Source organism: Pogoniulus pusillus, chromosome 10, assembly GCF_015220805.1.
Source record: "Pogoniulus pusillus isolate bPogPus1 chromosome 10, bPogPus1.pri, whole genome shotgun sequence".
NCBI lineage: Eukaryota > Metazoa > Chordata > Aves > Piciformes > Lybiidae > Pogoniulus > Pogoniulus pusillus.
In genome coordinates this window covers 40220306-40243321 of record NC_087273.1, presented here as the reverse complement: position 1 = coordinate 40243321, position 23016 = coordinate 40220306, and the positions used below count along the sequence as shown (strand labels likewise).

The following is a 23016-nucleotide window of genomic DNA, read 5'->3' as shown; positions in this document are numbered from 1 at the left end:
GAGCGGCAGCGGCGGGGAGCGGCAGCGGCAGCGGCCCGAGGCAGCGGCAGGAAGCGGCAGCGGCCGGCAGCGGCCGGCAGCGGCCAGCGCCGGAGGCGGGCGGCGGCGGCGGTAAGCGCCGGGGGCGGCGGCGGCCAGCGCCGGGAGGGGCTGCGGCCAGCGGCGGCGGCGGCAAGCGCCGGGGGCGGCGGCGTCGCCTTGCGTGGGGCGGGCGGCAGGACGGCAGCCGCGGGCAGGGGCTGTGGAGGGGGAACAGGCCCTGGAGCCGCGGCGTGGGGACGGTGCCCGCCCCGTTTGGGCTAGGTGCGGTTTAACGGCGGTGTTACTGTGGGCGGTTGTGCTCGGTCCTGCCGCGCCTTTGCCGCTTTGGTCGTTAAGAGGCTGGAGCGGGTCCGGCGAAGGGCAGCCGTGGCCTAGAAGCGAGCGGGCCCGAAGGACGAGCAGTCAGCCTGGCCCTGCCGCCGGGGAGAGGCTGTGTCTGACGGGCACCACCGCCCTGCCCGCGGCTGCTTTTCTCTAAGGAGAACCCGAGGGTTCTGGAAGCTGTCCCAGTCCCGCAGCAAGGCTCCGCTGCTCCTCCTGCTCCTCTCGGAGGTGCCTGTGTGCCCACTGCAGCCCCTGCTCCTCGCTCCTGGCTGCTGCGGTGCTGCTCTCTCCGGACGGGTCGCCATGAGGAGGAGCTCCATCATCGCCGGCAGCAGCGGCCGCCAGTCCATCACGGCTCTGAGGGTGCAGGACAGCAACAGGATGGGTCTCCTGGGCCTCCAGACGCCCCAGATGTAAGTGGTGCTGATGCTCCTGCTGGGCTTGGAGACCCCTTCTGAGCAGGTGTCCCGGGGTGGGCTTGAGCTGGGGTGCAGGGGCTGCAGCCAAGGGGCAGCAGCGAGGAGAGAGCTCCTCCCGGCAGAGGCGGTTGACATGGGAAGGTCCTGCAAGGAGCTCCTTTGGTCTGCCTGTGCTGCATCTGCTTCTCCTTGCCCCTCAGGAAGGACAGAGGCGTGTCTGGGAAGCTGAGCATGAGCAAGCCCACGCCTGGCACTGCAGAGAGGAAAGTCAGCTCTGTCGGGCACAGGTATGGAGCTGGTGGCATGGGGGCACTGCACAACTGAGCTCCTCAGCACCTCTGCCTAAGGTAGAGCAGTGTCTGCAGCGAGCTCTGCCTCGCTGCCTGTGTCTCTGGGCCCCGAGCCTCCCAGCGTGCCCCAGCCCTGCCTGCCCTGCTGCCCTCTGGAGCTGCACTTCACTGAGGGGCTGGAGCAGCTCCAGAGAAGGGCAGCCAAGCTGGGGCGTGCTCTGGGGAGCAGGGCTGGCGAGCAGCAGCTGGGGGCCTGGAGCCTTGGCCCAGGCTGTGCCTGCTGTCTGCGCAGAGCCAGTGGGGCTGGGGGCTCCCGCAGCAGCCAGTTTGGCGTCTTCGGCACGGAGAAGATGAAGGACCCCAGGCCCCTCCACGACAAGGCCTTCGTCCAGCAGTGCATCAAGCGGCTCTCCGAGGTGACCCCTGGCACCAGGCCTCCCTGCTGGGCGTGCAGGGCACTGCCCGAGGCACGGCTTGAGTCCTGGGCCAGGGCCGGGCGCTTACTGCCCGCTCTGCTCCCTGCCAGTTCCTGGCCGAGAACGGCTACGCCCACAGCGTTTCCATCAAGTCCCTGCAGTCCCCCTCGGTGAAGGACTTCCTCAAGATCTTCACCTTCATCTATGGCTTCCTCTGCCCTTCCTACGAGCTGCCTGGCTCCAAGTTTGAAGAGGAAATCCCCAGGCTCTTCAAAGAGCTTGGGTAAGGTGGTGCCCCTTAGCTGAGAGCTGTGCAGGGCAGAGCTGGGCTGCAAACGCTGCCAGCCTCCAGCGCACTTGTTTAGAGCTCTCCCTTCAGCAGCAGCTGTCATAGAAGGGGTTGGGTGGGCAGGGACCTTCCAAGGCCATCCAGTCCAAGCCCCAGCAGGGACATCCCCAGCCAGAGCAGGCTGCTCACAGCCCCAAACAGCCTGACCTGCACTGGTGCCAGCCACGGGGCAGCTCCCAGCTCTGGGCAGCCTGGGCCAGGCTCTCCCCACCCTCAGCATCAAGCATTTCTCTCTCTTCTCCACTCTGAATCTCGCTGAGTCCAAGCCATGGCCCCTGGTCCTGTCACAACAGGCCCTGAGAAAAAGTCTGCTCCAGCTTTCTGATCCCCCTTTGAGCATTTAAAGCCACCCTGGGGCCTTCTCTTCTCCTGGACGAGCAAGCCCAACTCTCAGCCCAGCTTCACAGCAGAGAGGCTCCAGCCTCAGCCAGATGGTTCAGTGCTGGGTAGGCCTGGGAGGGGCAGGGGCTGGGCTGTGAGGGCCCTGCTGGCTCCTTTCCACTCGAGACGCTGTGGAGTTCCAAGGGGCTCAAACCATGTGCTCAGGACTTGGCTCCCCTCCCTTCCAGGCGCAGGATACAGGGCAGCTGAGCTCATTGTCCCCTGCAGGGAGTCCTGCTGTGCTGGGCTTGCTGCAGCAGCTCAGTGTCCTCCCATCCCTGCAGGTACCCCTTTGCCCTGTCCAAGAGCTCCATGTACACGGTGGGAGCTCCTCACACCTGGCCCCAGATGGTGGCAGCGCTGCTCTGGCTGATCGACTGCGTCAAGGTAGGGCGTGTGGGCTCTGAGCCGGCTGGCCCCTGCAGGCCCCTCTCTGAAATGCCTCCTGCACCTTTTGCTTTGGTGCTTGCAGGAAGAAACATTTCTGCCCCAAAAGGGCTGGCGAGGCCTGCTCTGGGCCGCCCAGGGCAGTGGTGGAGTTCCACCCCTGGAGCTGTGGTGCTGAGGGCTGTGGGTCGGTGTTGCCCTGGCAGTGCTGGACTAAGATTTGGGCTCCATGATCTGCAGAGTCTCTTCCACCCAGTGCCCTGATCCCATGACAAATGCAGATGTCCCTCCTTGGTACTTGCTGAGCTCTTAGCATGCTGGTGAGACAGTGGCTGTGTGCAGCAGACCACCTTGTGCCTGAGAGAAGGGGAGTGGACGACTCAGAGGCACCAAAATGGAGTTCAGGGAAATGCTTCCTTAGGAGGCTGCTGAGGCACTGGGACAGGCTGCCCAGAGAAGCTGTAGAGGCTCCATTCCAAGCCTGGAAGTGTTAAAGGCCAGGTTGGATGGGTCCTTGAGCAGCCTGCTCTAGAGGAAGATGTCCCCTGCCCAGGGCTTGCAACTGGATGATCTTTAAGGTCCTGTCCAGCCTTCCCCAGCCTGTGACTTTAGACCAGCCCTGTACCTCTAGGGCTGACCTCCTCATGCCCTCTGCCAGCTCCTGCTCTGAGGATGGCCTCTTCCACAGCAGTTACCCAAGTGTCCTCCTGAATACAGGGGTGGGATGGGAGGGGTCTCACTGTTCACCCTCCCCACCTGTCCTTGCAGCTCTTCTCTGCCATGAGGGAGAACGCAGCAGCCTTTGACGATGACCAGAGCTGGGGAGGAGAGACAGAGGATGGGATTGTCCACAACAAGGTAGCAGGGACAGCCAGGGCTGGGTAGCTGAGCTCCCCCATGCAGAGAGACAGGGACCGGCTGGAGAGAGCCCAGGGCAGACTGCAGAGCTGCTGGGGGGCCTGGAGCAGCTCTGGGAGCAGCAAAGGCTGAGAGCCCTGGGGCTGAGAGCCCTGGGGCTGAGAGCCTGCACAGGAGCAGCCCCAGAGGGGACCTCAGCAATGTTTGGCAAGAACTGAAGGAGCTGTGGGGGGAGCGGAGGCTGGGGCCACACTCTGCCCAGTGGAGCCCAGGGACAGGACAGGGAACATCCTTGGTGTCCATTGAGAGCTCCTCCAGGAGAGGAAGAGCAGCTGATTCCTGCAGCAGTTTGCTCAAGGCATTGAAGGTGTTTTGGGAGTGGGCAGCTTTGGTCTCTCCAGCTCTTGCACAGCCCTGGCAAGCATTGAGAGGAGACATTCTGGCCTTGTTTCAGCTCTTCATGGACTATGCTGTGAAGTGCTATGAGCTCTTCATGAAGGGGGCAGACACCTTCGAGGAGCAGGATGCAGAGCTGGAGGCCAAGCTCAGTGAGTTGTTCCCTGGAGGAGGGGTTTGGCTGAGAGAAGTCAGCAGGGCTTGGGGAGCCAAAGTCCCTCAGCACCTCGGGCTGAAGCCTCTTTGGCTGCTGGTGCAGCCTGCTGGAGGAGCAAGGCACGCTCTGCTGCCACTCTCCTGTGTCGGGTGCCTTTGCAAGGAGCACTGCAGAGCTCTGCAGGCTGGATCTTAGGAGAAAGCTCTTCACAGAGAGAGTGATTGGCATTGGAATGGGCTGCCCAGGGAGCTGGTGGAGTCCCCTTTCCTGGGGGTGTTCAAGGGAAGCCTGGATGAGGCACTTAGTGCCATGGTCTGGTTGACTGGATAGGGCTGGGGGATAGGTTGGACTGGATGAGCTTGGGGGTCTCTTCCAACCTCGTTGGTTCTATGATTCTAAGTTCCACCCCTGCAGATGGCTCCTGTCTGACCCAAGGAAGCTTGAGTAGGGCTGCTGCTATAAGCCAGGAAGCTCAGCTCCTGAGAGTCATGGCAAGAGCCTGCTCTGGAGCTCCTTACAGGAGCCTTTGGTGGGCTTGCTCCTGATGGGCCAGGGGTGGTTGCAGCTGGGGATCACTGTCCAGGTGATGGTGCCTGCTGAGGTCACTTTGACCACCTCTGCCCTCCTGTCCCTTGCCAGAGGAGCTGTTCAAGGTGGATGAGTCCAGGACAGAGGAGCTGGTGGCTGAGAACAGGAGGCTGAGTGAGGAGCTTGCCAGGCTGGAGAAGGAGAAGGAGAGCGAGCCAGTGAGTCCCTCTGCCCTGCGCCCTTCTCACCAGGAGCCGCCCAGAGCTTGGGCACTGCGCCTGCACCACAGGGGTCTGCTGAGGAGCCTCCAGCCCCTCTGGCCCTGGGCACGTGTTTTGTGAGGGTCCCACTGAAACTGAGTCAGAGAACCCTTGGGGCACCATGTCTTGTCCTGACCCAGAAGCTGCAGAGCTCTTGCAAGCTGCCTGCTCCTCTCCCTGGTACCTGGTGCTGACACGGGGAGAGCTGAGGGCAGCAGAGGTGGCACTCAGAGCAGTGACGCCTTTGAGGGGCGTTGGAGGAGCTGGGGTCTGCTTATGGTATGGGTTTGAGATGGGGTGATGGCTGTGGAGCTGGCAAGCTGCCTCCTGCAGAGGTGCTGGTGGTGCCCCCAGCTGTCCTTGCCCTTGGCGTGCCGCGGTGGGTGCCCTGCAGGAAGAGCCTTCTTCGTGCCTGTCCGACGGCACAAGCCCTGCTTCCAGCCTTTCTTGCTGTGATGGCTGTGGGGCTTTGCTCCACTTAGCTGCCACAGAGGGCAGCATCTGCTGAGGTTCTGGAAGGCTCCGTCTGTGCTGGCCCTGCCCAGAGGGGCACTGGTGGGGGCTTGCAGCAGTGGCTGTTCTCCCGCCCCCCGCAGGACCGCAGGGTGGCCCTGAGGAAGCTGAAAGCCTCTCTGGAGCAAGATGTACAGAAGTTCCAGGCCTATCTGGCCAACATGGAGTCTCACGTGGCTCTCCTGGAGCAGAAACTGGAGGCTGTGACCGAGGAGGTGGAGGCAGCAGGTAAGGACGCCTTGGTCTGCAGCAGGAGACTGAAGGCAGGACTGGGCCTCAGGTGGAGCAGACACTGGGGCTGGACAGGGCCAGAGAAGGGCAGCAGAGTTGGAGCAGGGTCTGGAGAACAGGGCTGGGGAGGAGCAGCTGAGGGAGCTGGGGGGATGCAGTGTGGGGAAGTGGAGGCTCTCTGCAGCTCCCTGAGAGGAGCTGGGGTTTTGCTTAGCTCCCTTGTGTCAGCTGATAGAAGGGGAGGAAATGGCCTGGAATGGTGCTGGGGAGGGTGAGGTTGGCCATGAGGAATGATTTCTGCGCTGCAGGAGCGGTCAGGGACAGGCACAGGCTGCCCAGGGAGGTGGTGGAGTCTCCATGCCTGGAGGAGCTCAGTGAGGGGGTGGACATGGTTTGATGGCCGTGGTGGCACCGGGCGGGGGGGTGGATGCTCCTGGAGGCGTTTCCCAAGGCAGACAAGTCCGTGCCGAGCTGGCACAGCCCGAGCTGAGGCGCAGCTGCCGGCCCCGCCTGTGCCCGCAGAGCTGGAGGCCGAGGCCGTGCGGCAGGAGAACGCGCGGCTGCAGCACCTGCTGGACAGCCAGAAGTACTCGGTGGCCGACATCGAGAGGATCCACCGCGAGAAGAACGAGCTGCAGCAGACCATCAGCAAGCTCAGCAAGGAGCTGGAGGCCGAGGAGCAGCAGCTGTGGAACGAAGAGATGAAGTATGCGCGGAGCAGGGAGGCGGTAGGTGACAGCTCTGCTGCTCCCGGGGAGCCGCCGAGCCGCTGGGCACACCCTGTGCCAGCCCCTGCCACGGGCAGGGACACCTCCCACCGGCACAACTTGCTCAAGGCCTCATCCAGCCTGGCCTAGAGTACCTCTAGGCAGGGGGCGTCCAGGAGCTCCTGGGCAGCAGGTAGCTGTGGAGGCTGAAGAGAGCAGAACCTCTCTGGACCATGCGGAGCTCTGCTCTCCTCTGGCCTTAGTGCCACACGGATATCCTCTGCTGGTGCTTTTGTGCACTGTGAGGGACAGGACTGGGACGTGCAGCCAGAGCTGGCAGCTGCTGTGGTTACACTGCCTTGGGCTGGCCCCTAGTGTGGAGGTGCCACAGCAAAGAGGGCTCAGCCGATGCTTGGCATGGCTGTCGCTGTGCTTAGGGCCAGAAGCTCCGGGGGGTTGTGAGGGCCACACTCGGCCCCTGAAGCAGAATGGGAAGATGTGGTCCTGGAAGCGGTGGGATTCCAAAGCTTCCTGCGTGCTGTGCCCTGCGGTGTGATCAGGCTGACAGCAGCCTCTGAGCAGCCTTGCTCTGTCCTGCCCGAGCAGCTGGAGCTGCAGCTGGCAGAGTACCACAAGCTGGCCCGGAAGCTGAAGCTGATCCCTGCCAGCGCTGAGCACTCCAAGGGCTACGACCTGGCACTGCAGTTCAGCCCCGACGACGGCGCCGCCTTCCTCAGCCGCTGCAGGGAGATCAAGGTCAGGGGGCGCTGTGGCACCAGGCCGCTGCGGGCGCCAGGGCCGGGGGCCCCTTTCGGCAGCCCAGGCAGCCTGCTGTAGTGCCCCAGCGTGGTCTGGGGCAGGTCTGGGCTTGGCTGCCCACCCCTGCTGACCCACGTCCTGCTGGCGTCCCAGGGTCCCCTCATGGACATCATGAACCAGACGGAGGAGGACATCCGCGATGCCACCCAGCGGAAGATGGCTCTGGAGGAAGCTCTGGAACAGGTCTGTGGTTGGGCAAAGCCAGGGCTGAGGCACCAGGAACTTCCCTGCTGTCTCCTCTGGCCTGGGCTAGGTCCTGAGTTAGGCTGCCAGCCTTGCTAATGGGCTGGGCTTGGTGAGACCTGGGGAGTGGGAAAGGGAAGGGAAGCTGTGAGAAGATGGCTTTGATTAGCATAGCAGCTAAAGGGGCTTGTGAGAATTGGAGCCTCCTGCCCTCTGCTCTGCCCTGCTGGGGCCACACCTGCAGTGCCGGGGCCAGGAAACTGCTGGGGAGAGCCCAGGGCAGGCTGCAGAGCTGCTGAAGGGCCTGGAGCAGCTCTGGGAGCAGCAGAGGCTGAGAACCCTGGGGCTGAGAGCCTGCACAAGAGCAGCCCCAGAGGGGACTTTAGCAAGAGTTGAAGGAGCTGTGGGGGGCAAGAGGCTGGGGCCAGGCTTTGCTCTGTGTTGGTGCCTAGGGACAGGCCAAGGGGCACACAGTGGAAGCCAGGAGGTGGCAGCTGAAGAGCAGGAGAAAGTTGTTTGGTGTGAGGGTGCTGGAGGGCTGGAGCAGGCTGCCCAGAGAGGTTGTGCAGTCTGCTTGTGTGGAGAGCTTCCAGCCCCAGCTGGGCACTGTGCTGCTGGGCAGCTGCTGGGGGTGCCCTGCTGGGGCAGGGCTTGGGCTGGGTGGGCTCCAGAGCTCCTTTCCCAGCACAGCACACTAGCTTGTGGGTGACTGTGCCCTGCTTTCATTCCAGCTGAATGCTATGGTGGTGGAAAAGAACAACAGTGTGAAAGTGCTGAAGGAAGAGGCTGAGAAGCTGGATGAGCTTTACCATCAGAAGCTGAAGGTAAAACTTCCTGGCTGAGGACAATTTGTCCTTCATTTGCTTTGTTTGCACTGCCCCAGGACATTTGGAGACCATTTGTGTTTGGACTTGAGACTTGCTCTGAATTCCCTGGAAGTAGCCTGCAGCAAGCTGGGGGTTGTCTGCTCCCAGGGAACAAGTGACAGAAGAGGGAATGGCCTCAAGCTGCCCCAGGGGAGATTTAGGCTAGACATGAGAATAAACTAATCCAGTGAAAGGGCTCTCAGAGCCTGGCACAGCTGCCCAGGGGCGTGGCTGATTCCCCATCCCCAGAGATGTTCCCAAGAGGCAGAGCTGTGATGCTGAGGCCCGTGGCTCAGCCCCAGCCTGGGCAGAGTTAGGCAATGGTTGGAGTGGGTGAGCTGGAAAGCCTTTGCCAAGCCAAGTGCTTCTGTGACCCTCTCCCATCCAGACTCCTGTTGTAAGCAGGACCCAGAGTCCTTGCCCTGCTGGCTGCAGACTTTTCCTGTTGTTCCAAACCCCCTGAGCTGTCCCTTTTGCTCCGCTGCTCTCCTGAGGTGAGCTCAGACACTGCTTGGTTACTGCTGGATGGCTCCAACAAGCTGTGGATGTGGAGCTCAGGGAGTCAGATCTCAGGTGGCAGCCAGGGGCCTGCAGCATGCCAGTGGTGTTGGAGGCTGCTGTCGGTGAGTGCCCACAGTAGACATTTAGCTGCTGGCAAAGTTTAGCTGGAGCTTGGTGTCCCCAGTGGCAGTGCCCTGGCAGAGGTGGTGACTCCCATCTCCTGCTCCTCTGGACATAGCGGACAAGTGGCTTTCTTGCCCAGCTCTTGGCACTCTGGGCTGGGTCAGTGACTGTGCAGCTCTCTTCCCTTTGGGGTTCAACTCAGCAGCCTTGAGATGCTTTAGAGGAACCGAGGGAAGGCTGGGCTGCAGGTGTCACCAGATCTCTACAGCTTCAGTTCTTGGGGCTGATGGGCTGGAGAACAGCAACTCCTCCTTGCTCCTGAACTAGGCAGGGTTGGGCTTTTCCTCCGGTGTCTGCAGGAGGCAGAAGAGGAGGAGCAGAAGTGGGCAGAGGAGCTGGAGCTGCTGGAGAAGCACAAAAGGCTGCTGGAGGGTGGCGTCAATGAGGGCCTGGATGAAGCCACCAAGGAGCTGCAGGACCTCCAGCGACAGTAAGGGCCTGAATCCAAGCTGCCTGGGCAGCTCAGCCAGGGCTCTGTGTGCCAGGGGTGAGGGAGGGCCAGCCCCAGTGCCCCTCTCCACCTCTCAGTGGCACTGCTGACAGATGTTTCTCCTCCACAATGAACCTTCAGCCAGCAGATGACTCTGCCCCAGTGGCAGCTCTGCTTGCCAGAGGGGCTTCGTGCCTAGAGTGAGAAAAGCAGCTTGTGTCTGAACACCTGAGCCTGCACTTTGCAGCCTGGGGCCTGCAGAGCCTGTCCCATGTCCCCAGCCCCCAAGGTCCTTTCTTGCTGACCCGCCAGCAAATGTGGTCCTCCTGGGCTGGGTACTCAAGGGCAAATCTGCCTCGGTCTAGGTCTTTGCTCACAGAACACCTCTGGTAAAGCCAGATCTTGATGGGGCTCTCTGTCTGTCTTTGCAGGTACCAAGTTCTTCTGCAAACCAGAACAGAGGAGAGCAGGAGAACTGGAGACAAGCTGGACCACCTTTTGGAAGTGGTTGCTACTCACGTGGTGTCCATAGAGGTGAGTGGGAGTTGGGCTCTTCTCTGGAGAGCTTGCAAGCCCAGCTGCTGTAGGTAGGGGTTGGCTGCTCCCTGAGCTCCAGCAGTGCCATCCTGCTCCGGGCAGATCGTGCAGGGGAGACCAGGACTGTTGTGATAAGCTTTCTGTGCCTCTCTAGAAATACCTGGATGAGCAGAGCACACAGACTGACAGAGCCTATGAGGAGCTCATGGCTGAAGACCTCTTGTCACCCTTGACCATGATCCTAGACAGCTACAAGAAAAAAGCTGAAGGGCTGAGTGCTGCAGGTGGCCTCAGCTAGTGAGATGATGCCATTGCTCTGGGGCTTGGTGCCCCTCATGTCTGACAGCCTGATGCTGGGCAGTGTCTCTCCCTGCCCCTGTCCTCTTTCACTTTACCTTTCCACACTCCCTTCTCTCTTCCAGCCTTACCCACTCTGTTCCTGCTCCTTAGGAGCTTTTTTAACCTAAAGCATCTCTCTCTGCTGGGGTGGAGCCAGTCCCCTACCTTAGTGGTGCTTTTTTTATAGGGGCTTGTGCCAGGGCTCTGTGCCCCGGGCTGCCTGCCAGCTCCTTGGCGCTGGAGCTGTGCCTCCTCTTATGCTTATTCCCAAGTCCTCGGTTGGACAGTTCCCTCCTGTGCTGCTCTGTCTTCCGCACAGACGCTAACTTGTGTGTTTTCATAGCCCAGACTCCTGCAGCACACAGCAGTGGGGTGCAGACCGCACCCTGACCGGGACGTTCCTAGGGCGGGAGCTCAGTGCTGACCTCGGCAGCAGCCGCTCCTGCCTTCCCTCGGGGGGGAGAGCAGAAGCAGCTCTAGCACTAGCAATGGAATAAAAAGTGTTCTTAGCCAGGGCCTGTGCCCTTTGCTGTGCATCTTTCCAGGCGGCCTCTCCCTTGCCGCTCTCCCCCTTTGTGTGGTCACTTCCATCTCCTTTCTACCCCTCCGTGGCTGGGGACTCCGCCACCTCGCCGGGGGGCTTGGGCAGGCCTTCACTGTCCTTAGAGCGAGGAAGTCTGTTCAGGGGCGGGCCCTGGAGGCTCTGCCTCCGCCGGCCGCGGCGAGGCGCCAGCTGCTCCCGCCGGGAGCGTGTGGAACAGCCCCACGGGCCGCTGGGAGGCAGCGGAGCTCCCGCGCCGCACCGGGCACAGCCGAGGTGCCGGCGGCGAGGGAGTGCGCTCGGCCCGGCCCGGGCGCGGCCGGGAGCGAGAAGCGGCCGCCGCGGGCCCCTCGCCCGCCGCTCTTCCCGAGCGCAGCGCCGGCCTCCGCTTCCCGCTCTCGCCCCGCCGCTTCCGGGCCGCCCCTGCCCGGCCCGGCCCCGGGGCGCGGCGCTGGGCGCGGAGCCGCCGGGCGGGGGAGCTCGCGGGCTGCCGCCGCCGCCATCGCCGCGGGACGGCTTCGCGTCTCCTTGGCTCCCCGACATGGCAGCGGACGCGGCGGCGGGAGGCAGCCGCGGAGGGCGCAGGTCGGCGCTGCTGACCCCCGGCGGTAGCGGGGACCGCACCGTGTTTCTCTTCGATCGGCGGCGGGAACAGGCGGACCGTGAGGAGAAAGTGCTGAGCTACGGCACGAACAACTACCGTGCCTTCCGCAGCGCCGTCTGCCAGGTACCGGGGGGCCGGGGAGCGCTGGCAGCCGGGAGCGGGCGGTGCCCAACGGGCTCGGCTCTTCGTCCGCCCGGTTCCGTGAGGCAGCGGCCGCCGCTTGCCGCCGCTTGCCGCCGAGCCCCACGTGCGAGGGGAGGCGCGAGGGGGCCGGTCCCGGCGGCCCTGCGGCCTCCTCCATCCTCCTCCCGCCAAGCCTGGTTCCCCGCCTCAGGCCGTGTCTCCCCGGGGCAGCTGCTGCCTGGGCCTCGGGAGGAGGCCGCGCTGGCCTCTTCCCGCTGGGTACCGGACCTGCCGCGGCGCTGAGAACGGCCGGAGCAGCCCCTGGTGGCGGGCGGAAGGGGAGCAGCAGGCCCGGCAGCTCCCCGCGGTGCGCCCCGGGCTGAGAGCAGAGCGGCCCCGGTGCCGGGCCAGGAGGGAGCAGCGGGCCCGGCAGCTCCCCGCGGTGCGCCCCGGGCTGAGAGCAGAGCGGCCCCGGTGCCGGGCCAGGAGGGAGCAGCGGGCCCGGCAGCTCCCCGCCGTGCGCCCCGGGCTGAGAGCAGAGCGGCCCCGGTGCCGGGCCAGGAGGGAGCAGCGGGCCCGGCAGCTCCCCGCCGTGCGCCCCGTACTCCCGGCTCGGCTCAGCAGCTCCCGCGGGAGGCGAACGGGCCGCGGCTCCGTCCCGGGGCCGCGCTCGGCGGGCGGAGCGGGGCTGTGCTGTCTGCGGCACGGCACCGGCAGGGCAGCGGCAGCCGTGCAGCTGCTGCGGAGCCGCTTCCCCGTGGCTGGGGGCGCCGTTGGCACCGCGCGTCCTTGCCCCTGCGCTTGTCGGGCTGGAGCCCGTGTCGGGTCCCCACGCAGTTCCTGCGGCTGTAGGCAGCAGCTGCTGCCGAACGCTTGGGTCGTTGGCAGTCTTCTGCCGAGTCGCTCCTGCGGAGCTTTTCCCTTGGATGTTAATCTAATGGAAGAGATGCCCCAGGGGGGCCGCCGCTGGAGCTCTACCTCTGTCCTTGCGCAGCATCTCTTAGAGGCTGCTCCCGTGCGGCCCTAAGGAGAGGCGCATCCGGCTTCTGCGGGAACCCCAGCGCAGCTTTGGTGCTGCTGGCTGACAGCTCTTTACCTGCTGTGGAATCGTTTTGCTTGGACCTTTGCGGTCAGAGTGCAGCTCTGCCGAGCCCAGCGCCAAGCCAGGGAGGCACAGCTGCACCGGCAGTAGCTGAGTTCCGGGTCTCGGCCGCTCCAGCGCTGCGCTTTCTGACCCTGCGCCACGGCAGCTGATGCTCTGCTCCTCCCTGCTGCTGCCGTCTACCCCACGGGGCCCCTGCAGCTGGCTGCTGGCTCCATGTACCCTACGGAGCCCCTGCAGCTGGCTGCTCTGCTGTGGCTCCCCTCACTTCTCTTCCTTCCCTAGCCAGCGGGAGGTGGTCTGGTGGCTCTGCTGTGACACAGCAGGGGCATGACCCAGGGCTGCTCCAGCAGTGAGTGTGCTGGTGCTGCTGGCTGCCTGCAGCTGGCTTGGGAAGTACCTGGGGCCGTCAGCTGGGAGCTGGGCACTGAGTCAGCCCCTAGACCTGTGGTGTCCTGGTTGGTGTCACCTGCTCTCTAGGGCCCCACCTCTGGGTTTCTGCTGTGTCTTGATGCTGCTTAATAGGTCCTCTGCACATGCACCTCTTGGAGCAGGTCCAGAGGAGGCCACCACAGTGATCTAGGGGTGGTCTTCTTGAGGCCGCTCAGAAAACTGAGGACAGACTTTTTCTCAGGGCTGTTGCAACAGGCCAAGGGGTGATGGTTTGGACTCAAAGAGGGAGACTCAGTGGAGAGAAGGGAGAAACGTTTGACACTGAGGGTGGGGAGAGCCTGGCCCATGCTGCCCAGGGAGCTGCCCCATGGCTGGCACCAGAGCAGGTGTCTGGGGCTGTGAGCAGCCTGCTCTGGCTGGGGATTGGAGCTGCCTGCAGGGGCTTGGACCGGATGAGCCTGAGAGGTGCCTTCCCAGGACCGCAGGTGTCCTTGCCAGAGTTGTCAGTGTTCAGCTGCTTCAGCTGAGGTCCTCCTGAAGAGGTTGGTGTTGGCTCTGAAGCTCCTGGCTCTGGAAGGTGACAGTAGCTCGCCTGTCCCTCCAGGGTGGCTGAGCAAAGGCTCCAGGTGGCTCCTGGAGGCAGGCTGCGGGGGCTGGCCCGGGACGGTCAGCTCGGCTGGGCGCTGTCACCCAGGCCTCAGGTGGCTTTTGTTCTGCTTCCCTGTGGCTGGGTACGTTGTTTGGCAAGGGGCAGAGAACAGCGGCACGGAGACACCTGGGTGGAGCAGTTGGAGCCTGAGCCATCGCTGCTCCAGCAGCGGTCCCTGCCTGCCCTTCTGCAGCGGTGGGCGCTGCCAGCTGTGGAACGCAGCCATCGGGCACTGCTGTAGCCTTCTCATTGGGCAGCAGGGAGGGGTTGGCTGCCTCAGCACAGGCTGCTCTGGGCCCGGGGCTGCTCTGCTCCGTAGATGCCAGGCAGGGCATGGAGCAGCCTACCTTTGCCACCTTCCTGCCCCGGGGGTGTGCCCCGGGGTGCGTCACTTACGGCTTTTGCTGACTTCTTCTCCGATGCCCACACTTCTGCCGCGGGCAGCTCTTGTCCTCAGGTCGCTTTAGCTGCCGCATTGGCACGTGGTGATGCCAGGTGAGGAGTCCTGCCCTCCTGAGGAGGTGTCTTGTCTTGTCTTTTCTCCTAGGCCGTGGCTTAGTTTGCAGCTTGTGCCTGCTTCCCCCTAGAAGAAGACCTTTCTGCCTGGCTGCTGCAGCACAGCTGCTGCCAGCGTGCTGCCCCGGGATGGTGCTGGCACGCCCCTGAGCACAGCCACTCTGCTGGCTGCTCCCAGGCTGGGCTGACCTCAACAGCTTGACTGTGGCTGTCCACCTGGACAGGCTGCAGCAGAACAGCCAACAGGCCTGCGGTGTGCACCTGCTGAGGGCAAGGACCGTGTGCACCTTCAGCACTTAGCTGAGGCTGAGCGAGACCTGAACCTGCTGTCAGGTCAGCCCAAGGCACCGTCATGTCCTCTGCTTGAGAGGGGCTTGGTCAGCAGAGGCATCAGACCAGTGCCTAAATGCACAGTAGCTGTTGAAGGAAGTCATCCATGAGGTTAACTTTCACTCAGGGGTGATCTCCTTCTCTTCCTGGAGACCACATCCACGTGATGGGACAGCTGCAGACTGCTGCCTGGCGCTGGCTGCTGTGGCGTGTGGGGCACCGCAGTGACAACTCTACTGGCACAGACACCAGGAAGAGCTTATCTGCAGTCAGGGCTGCCAGCCTTGGCCCAGCAGCTTATCTCCTAGGGGCAGCCTTTTGGAGGGGGACGGGATGGACCTGCTGCCATGAGACGCAGCAGTGCTGGGCTTGCCTGAGCAGCTCTGGAGCTCGTGGAATGGGGGCAAGGACTGGGAGGAGGCTGCCCCTGCCAGCTTCTGACTTCTGGTTGCCCTGAAGGCAACCCTGGACCCTTCCTAGGGCTTGGAGAGCAGGAGAGTTTCTGGGAGGTAGGGAAGGTAGAGAAGCTCCAGTGGTAGCTGGAGAGCAAAGGCTGTGCCAGCTGGGAGCCTCCAGGAAGGGCTTTGCCTGCCACTTTTGGAGTGATTTTTCTTTCTCTGAACAGTTTATGTTTGGGTTCCTCCTGCACAGGTTTGCCACATGGAAGCTGGTGTGATGGGAGAGGTCCAGGTGGGGTGCTCTGAGTCAGAAAAAAAGCAAGAGCTGCTCCAGACATCCACCTCTTGGTGGCATCTCCACTGGGTTCACTTGCACCAAGTGCCATGAGCAGCTTGGCAGTTGTGCTGGGCCAGGAGGGCAGTTGTGCTGATGGGCATGGTCACAGCTGGGGAGGAGGGTGCTAAAAGCTGCCTGCTGGGGAGACCTTCAGCAGTGTTGTAAAGATGAGACTCTGGGAGCTAGGGAAGGAGAGGTCTGGGGAATGGTGAGGACAAGCTGGCCCAAGAGCTTCGGAGAGGAGTCCAGCTGGAAGGGCAGAAACCACCTGTGGAGTGGTGGCACAGGCCTGGAGGGATTAGGGGAGACTAGAGCTGGCTGGGGCTCGGGTCTCAAAGACCCAGAGAGGCAGACAGTGGCTGCCTGCAGAAAGGTGAGTGTGGGACTCGCGGGAGCAGCAGGACAAGGTTCAGAGCTGCAGGAACAGCTGCCGAGGCTGCAGAGCCGAGGCTTGGATGTGTACCCAGCCGCCAGGAGGCTTTGCCTTGATGTCTGAGTGCAGCTACACCTGGGGCACCCTCTGCAGCAATGGGCAGGCAGGGGCCTGCTGCCTAGCCCTCAGGTGGTTCCCCAGAGGGTGGCTCTGGACACTCCTGCTGCTCACTGGAACAGATGGGAAGCAGCTGGAAAACCAAAGGGCTCTGGCCAGGCGAGAAAGGAGAAGTTTCTTAGGTTCCACAGAGTGAGCTGCCTTGGAAAGGGCCTCTGGAGGGCACAGAGGACCTTCCAAGCCAAGCCCTGCTGTCCAGCCTCCTTGCCAGGAGCTCTCTGGAGTGCTCCACTGACTGGATGACCTCTGCCTTTTCCAGACCTTTGGCATAGCTGATGAGGAAGCCTTTGTTATCACCACCACCAACAGGAAGGAAATTACAGAAGACAACTTCAGTGAGTATGAGAGGAGCTTCTCAGTGCTCAGCAAGGGCTGAAGCACCTGAGGGGGGCAATAGAGTGGGGCCAGGCTCTGCTCAGTGGTGCCCAGGGACAGGGCAAGGGGCACACAGTGGAAGCCGGGAGGTGGCAGCTGAAGAGCAGGAGAAAGTTGTTTGGTGTGAGGGTGCTGGAGGGCTGGAGCAGGCTGCCCAGAGAGGTTGTGCAGTCTGCTTGTGTGGAGAGCTTCCAGCCCCAGCTGGGCACTGTGCTGCTGGGCAGCTGCTGTGGGTGCCCTGCTGGGGCAGGGCTTGGGCTGGGTGGACTCCAGAGGTCCCTTCCAGCCACACTATGCTGAGATTCTGGGATGTTGGATAGGCAGATGCAGACAGCTGTTTGAGCTTCTACCCGTGAGGCCCCCAGGCTGCCTGCTGGTGCTGTGTGACAGCAGTGGCTGACAAACCATTTGGCACTGCACCAGTAGTGGGGCAAAGCTGCTTCCAGGAGGTACTGGGCATCTGCTCCTCCTGGTGACCTGAGACAGGGGCAGCGTTTAGCCTCCTGTCCCAGGCTCTGCAACGGACAGGAGGAATTGGTGGGTTACAGGGCATGGCAGATGAGTGAGTGCCTGGCAACTGGCTGAGTGCAGCCCGAGTGAGTGCCTAGCAGCTGGCTGCCTGCATCCTGAGTGAGTGCCTGGCAGCTGGCTGCCTGCATCCCGAGTGAGTGCCTGGCAGCTGGCTGCCTGCATCCCGAGTGAGTGCCTGGCAGCTGGCTGCCTGCATCCCGAGTGAGTGCCTGGCAGCTGGCTGAGTGCAGCCCGAGTGAGTGCCTGGCAGCTGGCTGAGTGCAGCCCGAGTGAGTGCCTGGCAGCTGGCTGAGTGCAGCCCGAGTGAGTGCCTGGCAGCTGGCTGCCTGCATCCCGAGTGAGTGCCTGGCAGCTGGCTGAGTGCAGCCCGAGTGAGTGCCTGGCAGCTGGCTGAGTGCAGCCCGAGTGAGTGCCTGGCAGCTGGCTGCCTGCATCCCGAGTGAGTGCCTGGCAGCTGGCTGCCTGCATCCCGAGTGAGTGCCTGGCAGCTGGCTGAGTGCAGCCCGAGTGAGTGCCTGGCAGCTGGCTGCCTGCATCCCGAGTGAGTGCCTGGCAGCTGGCTGAGTGCAGCCCGAGTGAGTGCCTGGCAGCTGGCTGAGTGCATCCCGAGTGAGTGCCTGGCAGCTGGCTGAGTGCAGCCCGAGTGAGTGCTGCTGCTGAGTGCCCAGGTCCGGCCCTGTGGGCCTGGCCGCAGCCGTGCCCAGCGCCCCCTGGTGCTGTCGCCACAGGTGAGGTGGTGCAGGATGGGCTGACGCTGTACCTGCTGCAGAGCGTGGACCAGATGCTGCTGTCGGCCACCAAGGAGCGCATCGACTTCCTGCCGCACTACGACACGCTGGTGAAGAGTGGCATGTACGAGTACTATGCCAGCGAGGGGCACAACCCCCTGCGTGAGTACTGCCAGTGCCCGCTGCCCCGCGCTGCTGCTTGCCAGGGGCTGCGCTGCCACACCTCAGCTGTGGCCCTGCAGTGCCTGAGGGCTGCAGCAGAGCTGGGGAAGGGCTGCTGGGGTGACGACTGCTTTGAGCTGGGAGAGGACAGGTTGAGACTGCAGAGGAGGGAGAAATTCTTACAATGAGGGTGGGGGGAACCTGGCACAGGCTGCCTAGGGAGGCTGTGGATGAGGCCTGGAGTAAGCTGTGCTGGTGGGAGGTGTCCCTGCTCGTAGCAGGGGTTGGCACTGGATGGGCTTTACAGGGCCTTCCAGCCTGGCCCATCCCCTGACTCCAAAGATCAATTAACTGCTCTCTGTGCAAGTTGTCCTTCAAAGAGGGCTCCAAATGGTCCAGGTCTACAGAGGAGCCTCCTTGGGTGCTTCTCCAGCTGGAGCCTCACCAGAGCAGAGGGCAGGAGAACCTCTCTTGCCCTGCTGGCCACTCTTTCCTGCCCCTCAGCACACCTTTGGCCTTCTTGCCCATCAGGGTGCAGTGCTGGCCCCTGGGGACCTTGTTGTCCCCCAGCACTCCCAGGTCCTTCCCCCTCAGCTGTGCTGCTGTGCTTGCAGAAGTCAGTTCTTGACACACCGTAGTGTTCCCCAGGGTGTCACACACTTGTCCCCAGGCACGGCCATGTCTGCTGCAGTGAGCAGCCAGCTGCAAGCCCTGAGGGGCAGTGCCCACCAGAGGTGAAGCCTCTGCAGAGCAGGTTTGGTTCTGGTGGCTCTGGCAGTGCCTCTCGGTGCCTAGGCAGTGTCCCCCTGCCGGCTGAGCAGCAGCTGCTGAGTGCCTGGGTGAGGAGAAGACTTTGCCAGAGCTGTTGTCCTTCTCTCCCTGCAGCCTTTGCCCTGGCAGAGCTGATTGACAACTCCCTGTCGGCCACCTCCCACAACACCGGCATCAGGAGCATCCAGATCAAGCTGGTGAGGGGAAGCTGCCTGCTGGCTCCTGGGGCCTGGGGGTTGCTGTGTTTGGTGCTCCTTGTTTTCTCCTCTTCTGCCCCCGCAGCTCTTCGATGAGTCCCAAGGGAAGCCAGCGGTGGCTGTGATGGACAATGGCAGGGGGATGACCTCTAAGCAGCTCAACAATTGGGCCGTGTACAGACTGTCCAAGTTCACCAGGCAGGGGGACTTTGAGAGGTCAGAGTGAGCACTGAACAGCTCTTCTGGTGGCAGCTGGGGACTGTCACTGTGAGGCAGCTGCTGCAGCCCTTTGTCAGGACCTGTCAGGCCCTGAGCCTCTGGAGGCATCTTTATAGGCAGGCAGCAGAGAAGCACTAAAGGTCTCTGCTGGGCTGTTCTGTTCTGGGCCTGTCTGAGCTGCCTACAGACAGCTGGGGGCTGGCTCTGTCCTGCAGAGGGCTTGAGAAAGACCAACTGCAGGGTCTTGCAGCTGGGTCAGACTAGCCCAAATCCAGGCTGGGGCAGAGTGGGTTGGGAGCAGCTCTGAAGAAAGAGCCTTGGGGCTGTTGGGTGCTGAGCAGCTCCCCAGCAGCCAGCAGTGCCCTCCTGCAGCCCAGCAGGCAGCTGTGTGCTGGCTGCAGCCAGAGGAGGGTGGGCAGAGGGCAGGAGAGGGCATTGTGCCCCTTGGCTCTGCTCAGACCTCACCTCCAGTCCTGCCCCCAGCTCTGCTGTCCCCAGCAGGAGGAGGGCACAGAGCTGCTGGAGAGAGCCCACAGGAGGCCACAAAGATGCTGCCAGGGCTGGAGCAGCTCTGCTGTGAGCACAGGCTGAGGGAGCTGGGGGGGTGCAGCCTGCAGAGGAGGAGAAGGCTCCAGGGGCACCTCAGAGCTGCTGCCAGGGCCTGAAGGGAGCCTGCAGGAAGGCTGCAGAGGGACTTGTGCTGAGGGGGCCTGAGCCAGGCCAAAGGCAATGGTTTGGAGCTGAGGCAGAGCAGGCTGAGAGTGGAGCTGAGGCAGAAGTTGTTGAGTGTGAGGGTGGTGAGAGCCTGGCACAGGCTGCCCAGGGAGGCTGTGGCTGCCTCCTGCCTGGGGGTGCTGCAGGCCAGGCTGGGTGAGGCCTGAGCAGCTGAGTGTAGCTGAGAGGTGTCCCTGGGCATGGCAGGAGGCTGGAGCAGGGCTCTGAGGTCCCTACCAGTTTGAGCCACTCTGGGATCCTGTGGTGGATTTTGCACCACGTGGAGGAGTTGTCGGCAGCTGCAGCTCAGGCTGTGCTGCTCGGAGCTGCCTCTCCCGGGAGCTCACCCGCGCCTGTCCCCGCAGCGACCACTCCGGCTACGTCCGCCCGGTGCCAGTGCCGCGCAGCCTCAACAGCGACATCTCCTACTTTGGGGTCGGGGGCAAGCAGGCAGTGTTCTTCGTGGGGCAGTCTGCCAGGGTGAGTCAACCTCAGCCTTCCTGGAAAGCATCCTCGCATCATCTGTAAGGGCCAGCAGGGCACTCGCAGAGCTGCCAGTGGGCAGCAGGGAGGGCTGCCAGGCTCCGGCACTGTCCCGGGCCCACCTGGGGTGTCTGCCATAGCAAACATTCCACCAGCAGCAAGCCTTGCCCCGCGGCATGGGCACAGGCGCCGCCACTTTGCCCAGTGATGCTCCAAGTGCCAGGGCACTTAGGCTTATGCAGTGTTTGAGGCTGGACCTTTGGGATCGTCAAGTCCATCCACTCAGCCCTGCCCCTCTTGGGCACCTGCACGGCCTGGGAGGCTTCTGCCTCCTCGCCCAGCACTGGTTCCTGGCAGCTGCTTAGGAGAGGAGGGGCTGTGAGTGTGGGCAACACCTGCCCTTGTGCTGCAAGACAGCTGGGTTCTGACCCAGCAGGGCCACCCTCTGCCTTCATGGCTGCTGGCAGCTGCCAAGGCTGAGCTTGGCATACTTACTGCACCCAGCAGTGGGGAGCCCATGTCGCCTGGTGATTGTCAGCCATCAGGTGTCTCCAGAGTTAACCAGAGAGCTGGGAGCTGCCCCGTGGCTAGCACCAGAGCAGGTCAGGCTGTCTGGGGCTGTGAGCAGCCTGCTGTGGCTGGAGATGTCCCTGTTGCCTGCTGGGGCTTGGACGGGATGAGCCTGAGAGGTCCTTGCCCAGCCCAAGCAAGCTGTGAGTCTGTGCTTGTCCATCTGGCTCATTTTAAACCTGGTGTGGCTGGTGCCCACCCTGTCTTTGGCACAAGCAGATGATCAGCAAGCCTGCAGACTCTCAAGATGTTCACGAGCTTGTCCTGTCCAAAGAGGACTTTGAGAAGAAGGAGAAGAACAGAGAATCGATCTACAGCGGCTACATCCGAAACAGGAAGGTAAGAGGCTCCAGGCTCAGCTGCCGCGGGAGAGCCTCCCCCAGCTGGGCAGCGTTTCTCTGCGCAGCCTCCTTGGAGGACTTGGCTTGTCCCTCAGGCTGTCCCTCAGGCGTTCAGCACGTGTCTTACTGAGCCGTTTGTACCCGGAGTGTAGAAAGATGCTGGTGCCCCAGCAGGAGGAGGACGTGGCAGTGCTGGAGCAGCTCCCAGAGCCAGCTGCCACTCCTGCTCCTCTTGCCTGTCTCTGCAGCCCTCTGACTCCTCTCACATCACGAGTGATGACGAAAAGTTTCTCCATAACCTGATCCTAGAGGAGAGGGGCAAAGAGAGCTTCACAGCCGTTGTCATCACAGGGGTCCAGCCTGACCACATGCAGTACCTGAAGAACTACTTCCACCTCTGGACACGGCAGCTGGCGTGAGTTGGGGGTGGGATGTGAATTGCAGCTAGCATGAGCAATTAACCCCTTTTTGTCCCCCCACTGCAGCCAGCAGGAACATCCCCAGCTAGGGCAGGTTGCTCAGGCCTGAGCCTGAGGGCAGAACTCTTTGCTCTTTGCAGCTCTCTGACAGGAAAGTGAAGCCAGGTGGGGTTGGGCTCTGCTCGCAAGGCGCAAGAGGCAGGACAAGAGCAAGTGGCCTCAAGTTGCCCCAGAGGAGGTTTAGGTTGGACATGAGAATAAACTTCCTCCCTGAAAGGGTTCCCAAGCCTGTCCCAGGCTGCCCAGTTTGGTGGCTGAATGCCCACCTCTGGAGCTGTTCCCAGAAGGCAGAGCTGTGGTGCTGAGGGCCGTGGCTCAGCCCCAGCATGGGTGGAGGTGCAGAATGGTTGAAGTGGGTGAGCTGGAAGGGCTTTGCCAACCCAACCCGCTGTGTGCCTGCAGGGGACTCCTCTCTCCCTGACTGCAGCAGTCCCTGTGCTGTGCAGCAGAGTGGCAGCCATGCAGTGCCGTGAGGCCAGGGGCTGCCGCAGGTCCTCTCTGAGGTGTGCTCCTTCCCCTGCAGCCACATCTACCACTACTACATCCACGGGCCCAAGGGCAACGAGAGCAGCGCTGCCGCCAAGGACTGCAGCCCCTTCAACAACATCGACATTCAGGTGAGTCAGCCCAGGCTGCTTCCCCTGCGCCCTGCAGCCTGGGCTGTGCCCTCCAGCAGCACCCCGCAAGCTGCCTCTGGCGCTGGAGCGCTGGCACCGCTGGTTCCAGCAGCAGTGCTCCTGCGGCCGCGGCTGGGGCTGAGGGAGTCACCCGCTGGTCTGCCCTCTCAGATCGCCATGTTTGAGAAGGGCAAGGTGCCCAAGCTGGTGAACCTGCGGGAGATCAGGGACGACATGCAGACCCTCTACATAAGCACCGCCGCCGACAGCTTCGAGTTCAAGGCGCTGGTGGAGGGGGAGGGCATCGTGGAGGGCATCATCCGCTACCACCCCTTCCTCTACGACAGGGAGACTTACCCTGATGATCCCTGCTTCCCGTCCAGTGAGTGACAGCTGCCCTGCCTGCCAGGCGGGCACAGAGGGGGTTGACTTGGACGGGACCCTGGAGACCATCCAGTTTAATTCTCTGCCTGGGGCAGGGACACATCCCAGACTGCTCCAGACCTGGTCTGGAGTCTTGCTGCCTCCTTCTTTGCTGCTCAGCTTTAATGACAGAGAAACCAGAACTGGTTTAATGGAGGCAGACCGTGAGGAGAAACCTCTGGGGTGAGGGTGCTGGAGGCTGCCCAGAGAGGTTGTGCAGTCTCCTTGTGTGGAGAGCTTCCAGCCCCAGCTGGGCACTGTGCTGCTGGGCAGATGCTGTGGGTGCCCTGCTGGAGCAGGGCTTGGGCTGGGCGAGCTCCAGAGATCCCTTCCCACCATGCTGGGGTTCTGTGTGAGTCAGGAGCAGTGACCCTGAGATTGGGATTTGCAGCTCTGCTCAGTTTGATCACAGTTGTCACTCCCTGTGGGAAACGTTTCCCTGGTGCTTCTGCTTGGTTCTTCCTCAGCAGCAAACCCAAACTCCAGCCTTGTAGAACTCGGCATGGTCACAGCTGTCCTGACTGCACCAGCAGAGACAATCCTCAGTTTAGGCTGCTCTGGGTTTCTTGTTCTGCCTCTCGAAGCAGAGTTTTGATGAAGACTTCTCTTTTTAATCAAGAGCCAGTGGAGGAGGATAGCGATGAGGAGTGCTTCATCGTGCAGAAGGCAGCCCGAGGGAAGAGGCCCATCTTTGAGTGCTTCTGGAACGGAAGGCTAATCCCCTACACCTCTGTAGACGAGTGAGTG

General features: G+C 62.6%; 2 protein-coding genes across 6 annotated transcripts in view; both read left to right on the top strand.

The window, feature by feature from the left end:
- Positions 1–130: 130 nt before the first annotated feature.
- NDC80 (NDC80 kinetochore complex component) lies at positions 131–10632 on the top strand. Of its 5 annotated transcripts, none has more exons than XM_064150346.1 (17): positions 131–168; positions 522–779; positions 986–1072; positions 1368–1491; positions 1602–1774; positions 2506–2608; positions 3377–3466; positions 3921–4014; positions 4659–4765; positions 5404–5548; positions 6074–6279; positions 6865–7014; positions 7171–7260; positions 7992–8084; positions 9110–9240; positions 9672–9774; positions 9932–10632. In XM_064150346.1, the coding sequence occupies exons 2-17, from the start codon at positions 670–672 to the stop codon at positions 10073–10075; spliced, it is 1950 nt and encodes a 649-aa protein (XP_064006416.1). In that variant the 5' UTR covers positions 131–168; positions 522–669; the 3' UTR covers positions 10076–10632. The 5 variants fall into 5 exon arrangements, with proteins under 5 accessions (XP_064006416.1, XP_064006417.1, XP_064006418.1 ...); XM_064150347.1 differs by having other exon boundaries at positions 149–168; positions 616–779; XM_064150345.1 differs by lacking the exon at positions 131–168 and having other exon boundaries at positions 196–779.
- Positions 10633–10737: 105 nt separating this feature from the next.
- SMCHD1 (structural maintenance of chromosomes flexible hinge domain containing 1) overlaps positions 10738–23016 on the top strand; it is a 42875-nt gene continuing 30596 nt past the window's right edge. The window contains exons 1-11 of the mRNA XM_064150344.1: positions 10738–11384; positions 15919–15994; positions 17294–17455; positions 18341–18423; positions 18509–18639; positions 19722–19836; positions 20629–20748; positions 20999–21165; positions 21753–21846; positions 22018–22228; positions 22889–23009. Of these exons, the coding sequence (XP_064006414.1) occupies positions 11199–11384; positions 15919–15994; positions 17294–17455; positions 18341–18423; positions 18509–18639; positions 19722–19836; positions 20629–20748; positions 20999–21165; positions 21753–21846; positions 22018–22228; positions 22889–23009 (1466 nt within the window). The 5' untranslated portion in view covers positions 10738–11198. The remainder of the gene's footprint in view (positions 11385–15918; positions 15995–17293; positions 17456–18340; positions 18424–18508; positions 18640–19721; positions 19837–20628; positions 20749–20998; positions 21166–21752; positions 21847–22017; positions 22229–22888; positions 23010–23016) is intronic.